Below are 7,221 nucleotides of genomic sequence, written 5' to 3'. Positions count from 1 at the left end.
GCCCCTGCCCCTGCTTCTGCCCCCCCCAACTCCCCTCCTGCTCCCCCCACAGCACCCCCAGGCCCGCCCTGCTCAGCACCTGCTCCTGGGAAGCCGGGGCTAAATGTGAATTCCAGCCACTGATCTTAATGTCTGGCTTCTGAAGCTCATTTTCCTTAGTATTTCTTTATGTTAACTCACTAACCTTTAGCCTTTACAGTAAACTATGTATTTTATCTCATTTTATGCTACTTTAAGTTCTTTTTAGAAAGAGGAGTTTGATAAATCACACTAAAGTATTATTCACTACAAAACATCATAACTGTCTTACACTCAACAAAATACGGTGGCCGCGTCCCCACGGCACACGGGAGGCGGGTCTGCGGCCGCAGGTACCGGCCACCTACGCGGGCATCCGGCAGAGCCCACCCCCCTACACGGCCGGCTGCCTCCAGGAGCCTGTTGGGAGGACCGGCCTGGCTGTCCTCACGAGGGTCACTGCAGGTCACCATGAAGAACACACAGATTCTTCCTGACAGTCTGGGCGTCCTGAGTGTGTCTGTGCGTGTGCGGGCATGTGGGGGGGAGCGGGACAGAGACAGGGAGAGAGAGACAGGGAGACAGAGAGAGACAGGGAGAGACAGAGAGACAGGGAGAGACAGAGAGATGGAGAGAGACAGAGAGAGACAGAGAGAGACAGGGACACAGAGAGAAGGACACAGAGAGAGACAGGGAGAGACAGAGAGACAGGGAAAGAGATGGGGAGAGACAAGAGAGACAGAGGCAGGGGGAGAGTGCACCCACAGGGGCTGCGCAGCCCCGGCAGGGCCCTCCGCACGGATGCCTGTCTGGACCTGGACAGAAGGGGTCCCGGGCTGCGTGGAGGCGGGCGTGGGCTGCGGGCACAGTGATGTGGGTGGAGGCGGGCGTGGGCTGCGGGCACAGTGACATCTGAAGGGAGCAGGTGTGCATGGGGGCCTCGCCGGAAGGAGGGGAGACGCCCGCACTTGCACCCGCTGGTCTCCAGGGCACAGGATTCCTACCTACCGGGCCCGTCTTCCTATTAAGCACTTGGTCAGGGGTGAGTCGTCCTTTGAGATCTGGGGAATCAGCTAGAGACACTTTGTAAACCAAACATAACACCCAAGCGGCAGCTTTTCTGGAGAACGTTTTTGTGGCGGGACACGCAGACACAGGGCGGCGGGCGCTGCCACCTGGCAGATCGCTCGGGGGTCCCCCCGGTGGAGTGGGGGGCGCCCAGGCTCGGGGCACGAGAGAAACGGACGTGCTGCAGGCCCGCGGTCTGGGGGGCAGTGGGAGGCCGCCCTGCCCTGCCCGCCCCTCCCCTGGGTGACAGTGGCGCGTCAGCTGGGACAGCCCCGACCAGAGCGCCCACCGCGTCCACACCGCGCCCACCCAGAGACGCCAGGCATCTGCTCCCAGTGCCCGGAGCCTGCCCTTCCCCCCACACCGTGTGGCTCGGTCAGGGCTTCCCTGGGGAGGAGGCCCGCATCGGGCTTCTGTGTGCAACCCTGGGGAGGGCACACCCAGCCCCCCCCAAGCCACAACAGGAGGGCGTAGTGGGGTGGGGGCGGGGACAGGCCTCTCCGAGTTCTGTTTGGGGACCCAGGGATCCTGTAGCCCAGGGACAAGCTGCTGCCAGCCTGAGGCTCCAACACGGGCCACAAAGAAGGAACACCGCAGGCGCAGGGCAGGGCGCACCGGGCGATGCCCCTGGAGCCCAGCTGCGCCCCTCAGGCCCCAGCAGCTGCCGTCGCTGACCATGACCCAGCGGCCGGTCCTCGTGCCCTGGAGACCGAGGGCTTCCGTGCTTGGCCAAGCACACCGACTCTTCAAGGACTTCTCCAGAAATCCATGCACTGATCTTCCGGGAACCACGGTCATAGTGAAAGCCGGCAGCGCCCCCTGTCTCCCCCACGAATTTCCCCTGAGCCACGGGCTCCTGAGGCCCGATGTGGCCTGGAGGCTGCTCTGGGGGCTGAGACGGCCCGGAATCAATCGCCCGCTGCCCCTGACCAGGGCCGGGGACGAACCCCTCAAGCCCTCTAATCCTTGGTGCCCGAATCTCCAGAATGGGGACAACACAGAGAGCCCTTCCCCGGGGTCCTCACGAGGGCGGGGGGAGGCGACCAGGGGAGAGCTGGCCACTCGGCACACCCCTTTGCTTGGCACATGGGGCGCTTGCCTCGTGGTGCCCTGGCCCAGAGGGTTCAATGCGAAACCAGATCGCTAGATACGCAGCAGGTGGCCCGCTAGAGAGGGGAGAGTGGGAGCAGATGGAGATTGACAGGGGATGGGGGGCAGGGGGGTGGGGGGTGGACAGATGGAGGATGGGGGGCAGGGGGTAGGGGGTGGACAGATGGGGGATTGGGAGGATGGGGGGATGGGGGACAGGCGATGGATGGACAGGGGGATGGGGGGTTAGTGGTGGGGTGGACAGATTTGGGGGATGAAGGGATGGAGAGATGGGAGGGGGACGGAGGGGGACGGAGGGGTGGGGGTGGGGTGGTAGGCAGATGACAGGTGACTGATATAGGACAGACGACAGGTGGACATGTAAACAGACGGTAGATGACAGGTGGGTGACGGGCAGGTGGATGGACATAGATGACAGATAGCGTGAGGTGAATCGCGTCCCCTCCAAAATCCACCTGCTGAACCACTAAGCCCCGCACATCACAATGGACCTCTTTGGAGGCAGGGTCTCCCAGAGTTAACCAAGGTAAGCTGAGGCTGTGAGGGTGTGCCCTAGTATGACTGACGTCCTTAGAAAACAGGGACATTTGGTTATAGAGACGCGTGTAGAGGTCCGGGACAGAGTCCTCTTCAGTCTCAGGAGGAATCCGTCCTATCAGCGCCCCCTAATTTCGAATTTCCAGACCCCAGAAACGTAAGATGACCAACGTCATCAGGCCGCCCAGTTTGCGGCGGGCTGCGCGCAGCCGTGGCAAACCCACGCAGAGAGACGACAGGTGGATGGGCCGTGACGGGCAGAGGACAGACCGACAGACAGACGGACGGATGTCTTATCCCATCTGCTCCATTACCCCTGACGACACGGCTCACGGCAGGGCACGCGCTCCTGGGGCCCCGCCACCTCAGGTCGAAGTAGGACCAGCGTTAACAGGGCATGTCCAGGGGCAGGACACCTAGCCCGGCAGGGCGGAGCGCACACGACGGGGCGCCCCAGGGGCGGGGTCGTCCGCCATTACCTTTCAGGATGGGGCAGATCTTCCAGACGCCAGCGGCACCTTCCCTGTTGAACTGCCCCAGGGCCAGCTCCATGTAGAAGAGGGGCATTCCAGCAATGACCATGAAAAGCAAGTAGGGGACCAGGAAGGCGCCTGTGGGACAGGACAGCATGTCAGCTCCGGGGGAGGGGGAGCGCCGCAGAAGGGCCCGTGTGGTCACGGGGGCAGGTCCCAGGCACGACCGTGTCCACCCATCCCCCATGTATTTCTCCCAGAAGCTCTCTGCGTGGCCACCCTCCAGGGGGAGCTCCTAGCTGGGCTGGGTGAGCCCCCATCTCCACGCCTGGTCCCCACTGTCATCAGTGCCCCCACACATCCCCACTGAAACCTCAGCCGTCCCTTGTGCCACGTCATGAAATCAACCCTAAAGCCCCTGCCACACACCAGCTTTGCTCCTGGGCCCTGCCCGCCCCGCCCTGCCCCCCGCAGACGCTGGGCCTCCCCCCTGGCGACCTGTAACCCTGCCCCTGCACGGTTCTGTCACCCACCCCTGCTCTCGGTCCTCAGAGCCTGCCCAGCGGCGGCTGTGGTGACAGGTGCTGGCTGAGGCCCGGAGCCCCTCCAGGGCAGCGCTTGGCCCTCTCACCGCAGCCCCTTGTCCCGGGGGCAGAACTCAGGGCCCCCATGGGCCCTGTCTCACACGAGGGGGCTTTGCCACGGCTCTTCCTGGGGTGGGGAGGGGGAGGCAGGGGGGCCCAGGGCTCCATGTGGGTGCAGCTGGCCACACCTGACTGGCCCCAGGCTCTCCGCTCAGGAAGTGGGTGGGGGGCCCGGACGGTCCTGCCCAGAGGCTCTTCCAAAGCCCTCGCGTGTGGCAGTGGGTGACCGCGGGGCATGGGCACCAGGTGCCTGTGGGAGCAAGCACTGACTCAACTGGCTTCTCCCTCCACCTGTGGGTTTTGGGTGGCCTGGGCTTATTTTTGTTTTCTAGTCCGGAGGCAGCTGAGGGTCGAGGGCTGGCTGAGTTCGGATCCCAGGGCTCGCCCGTTCCTCCAAATTCAAGGGCCTCCACATGCTTTTGTAAACACTGGTTTAAGTCGGCCAAAGATCCCACTCTGTGGGCATTTGAGAATTTCCTCCCCAAAGCAAGAGGCATATTTGGGAACAGAAGGCAGAGCTGTGCTGCCCTCAGCCCCTGCCCTGCTCTCCGGGCCTCAGGGCCACGGGCAGAGAGCGCAGACACCCAGTGAGGTGGCCCCCCGGGGACTCTGCACCTGCCGCTGCTCTGTGAGGGGCTCCGTCCCCGTGCCAGGAGCCCCCAGCGGCCCCTCGCAGTCCCTGCCCGGCCGGGAGGCAGGGAGGGCTGGGCCCGGACTCACCGCCGCCGTTTTTGTAGCACAGGTAAGGGAAGCGCCAGACGTTGGCCAGGTCCACGGCGAAGCCGATCACCGACAGCAGGAAGTCGATCTTCTTGCTCCAGGTCTCCCGTTCCTGGGGCTCCGCGAGGGTCTGCGTGGGGCGGATGAGGGTGGAGCTTGTGAACTGCACCCCATTCTGCTCCTTGATCAGGACCAGCTCCACCGCCTTGGGGCCCATGGCGTTGGGCTCCGTAGCCGGGGCCACGGCGGAAGACATGGGGGCCACCGGGCACTTGCTGTGGCTCCTGGGCGGCCTGGGCCTCGGGATTCTGGCGTCCCTGCTCCGGGTCTGCAGCCAGCACGGGAAAGAAGCACACACAGGAACACAGTGACCTAGTGGCCTGGCCCGCAGGGCGCCTCGTGGCGAGATCAGACTCGGCGGCAGGACGAGCACATTCCAAGCACCTAAGACGCCACGGCCAAGGTTGAGGACAGTGGGAGACAGGGAAGCTCTTGTGGGGGGGGGGTGGGGCCAGCCTGCGCAGCCTCAGGACGGACGCCGGCCTTGCTCGCCCTTCCCCAGGCACGCACCTCTCTGTTCCTATCAAAGTGCAATGCTGTGTCATCTCTAACTCTGTTTTAAACATATTTATTTATTTACTTTTTGGGAGAGAGAGACAGAGTGTGAGTGGGGGAGGTGTAGAGAGAGAGGGAGACAGAATCTGAAGCAGGCTCCAGACTCTAAGCTGTCAGCACAGAGCCCTACGCAGGGCTTGAACCCACGAGCTGTGAGATCATGACCTGCGCTGCTATCAGATGCTTAACCAACTGAGCCAGCCAGGTGCCCCATAATTCTGTTTTTAATAATAATGCAAAATGTCATCGCTGCCCACATTGCCAGGGAGTCATTTTATAATCTTCACATAGCATTCAAAGTTAAGTCTTTACAGCAGTGGGCACGTATCCGTTATACACAGCAGTAAAGGTAAAGAGCACAATTTTATACCCAGAACCACCCACGGTGATTCCATTCCTCATGCGAGGCCCTCCGCCTGTGGCCGAGGACGGGGTGCCCCGGCTGCGGTGGGCACACCGCAGCACCGTCAGCATTTAGCTGGGTGCAGGCGGGGTCCCGCAGTCAGCAACCTTCCCATAGAACCGCTTCCAAGACACTTTCCTAAAACCCCGTGCGGGTAATCGAGGACAGAATTACACACAGACCCAGCAGGTGGCCCTGGCGGCTGCTGAGAGTGCCTTCAAATCGGACTCCTGGCTTCTGGGTCCATCAGCATTGTTTCCACTGCACATACATGCACACATGCACATACACATACGTGCGCACACATGCATGTGCGCACATGCACACATATGCACGGGTGCACATACACGTGACTGTGCACACACATATACACATGCACACCACACACACAAACATACACACACGCATATGCACACATACATGCATACACAAAAACATACACACACGCACACACATTCACATACCTGTGCACACATACAAACATGCACACTGACACACATACACAGGCACACAGGCTTACCCATATACACACATGTACACACACATACTCATACACCCACACCCCCCCAAACGTGCACGCATACACACATACACGTGCACACACATGCACATGCATGCACACATGCAGACCCATATACATGCACATTCAAACACACCCACACATGCACAATACATACATGCACACGTGGACACAGGCACACACATGCACATATGCAGGCACGCACACATGCACACACGTGGACACACATGCACACACAGACACACATGCACACACACATGCACACATGCCCTGGCTGAGGCAGAATAACCAGTGTTGGTTCTAATGGGCTTCGTTCTCCTCTGCATCCAAAGTGGAACAACTCATAGCATAAGTTACTGTCCCCACCACCTGCCTGCGGCCCCTTCTCCTCCAGGGACAAACCCAGCCTTCCCGAGATGCAGGAAAACCGGGCCTGGCTTGGAGGGGCTGAGGACCAGGAGGACTGGCCTGCAGCGGGGTGCAGCCCAGGGGCTGGAGGGTGCGGAGCGCAAGCCCCATTCGGCTCCAGCATGGCCCTTGCAGGCCACTGGGTTGCCGGCTGGCGAAGCCCACGCTCGGTATTTCGGGAGAGCAGACCCGACTCCTGAAGCCGCCGCCTCAGCGGCCAGGTTTGGGTACAGGAAGCAAAACGTGGCCGCTCGGAAAACTCAGAATGAGAGAGCGCGCCGGCCGATCAGCTCGTTGGCGCCCGTCCCTCCCTACAGGCAGCCTGGGCACAGAGCCCCCGCACCCCATCCGAGCAACCCGACAGCCTCCTGCCAAGAGGAATCGCTGCCCGAGAAAATCGCCTCGATCGGATCCGGAACTGCTTCGCCCCCGTCAGCCTCACCCTGCTGAGCAGGGAGGACGCAGCACAAGGGCCCGCGCGACCCCCGGAACTCCAGGCGCCACTGGAGCGCGATCAGCCCCGCACCGCCCCTCGGCCACCGACCGCCTGCAGTCGCGCACGGCACTGTCGGGGCGCGCTGCTTGCCGCCGTCAGCCACTTTTGGAGAAGCCGCCGTGTGCAGCACGCGGTGTCCCCGACGGTGCCCGCCACGGCCCCGCGCCTCCGCGCTTGGGCTTCGGGGCCGCTGGCTTACCTGCCCGCCC

At 62.1% G+C, this 7,221-nt stretch overlaps 1 protein-coding gene across 1 annotated transcript in view; it reads right to left on the bottom strand.

Annotated features, from left to right (window-relative positions):
• SLC6A3 (solute carrier family 6 member 3) overlaps positions 1 to 7,221 on the bottom strand; it is a 37,040-nt gene that overhangs the window by 29,289 nt on the left and 530 nt on the right. The window contains exons 3-5 of the mRNA XM_029941300.1: positions 7,083 to 7,211; positions 4,571 to 4,898; positions 3,213 to 3,344 (exon numbers count right to left, since the gene is read on the bottom strand). Of these exons, the coding sequence (XP_029797160.1) occupies positions 3,213 to 3,344; positions 4,571 to 4,898; positions 7,083 to 7,211 (589 nt within the window). The remainder of the gene's footprint in view (positions 1 to 3,212; positions 3,345 to 4,570; positions 4,899 to 7,082; positions 7,212 to 7,221) is intronic.

The sequence above is a fragment of the Suricata suricatta genome, chromosome 6, assembly GCF_006229205.1.
Source record: "Suricata suricatta isolate VVHF042 chromosome 6, meerkat_22Aug2017_6uvM2_HiC, whole genome shotgun sequence".
Lineage (NCBI taxonomy): Eukaryota > Metazoa > Chordata > Mammalia > Carnivora > Herpestidae > Suricata > Suricata suricatta.
The sequence above is the reverse complement of the archived record's forward strand: the minus strand, read 5'-3'. Positions and strand labels throughout refer to the sequence as shown.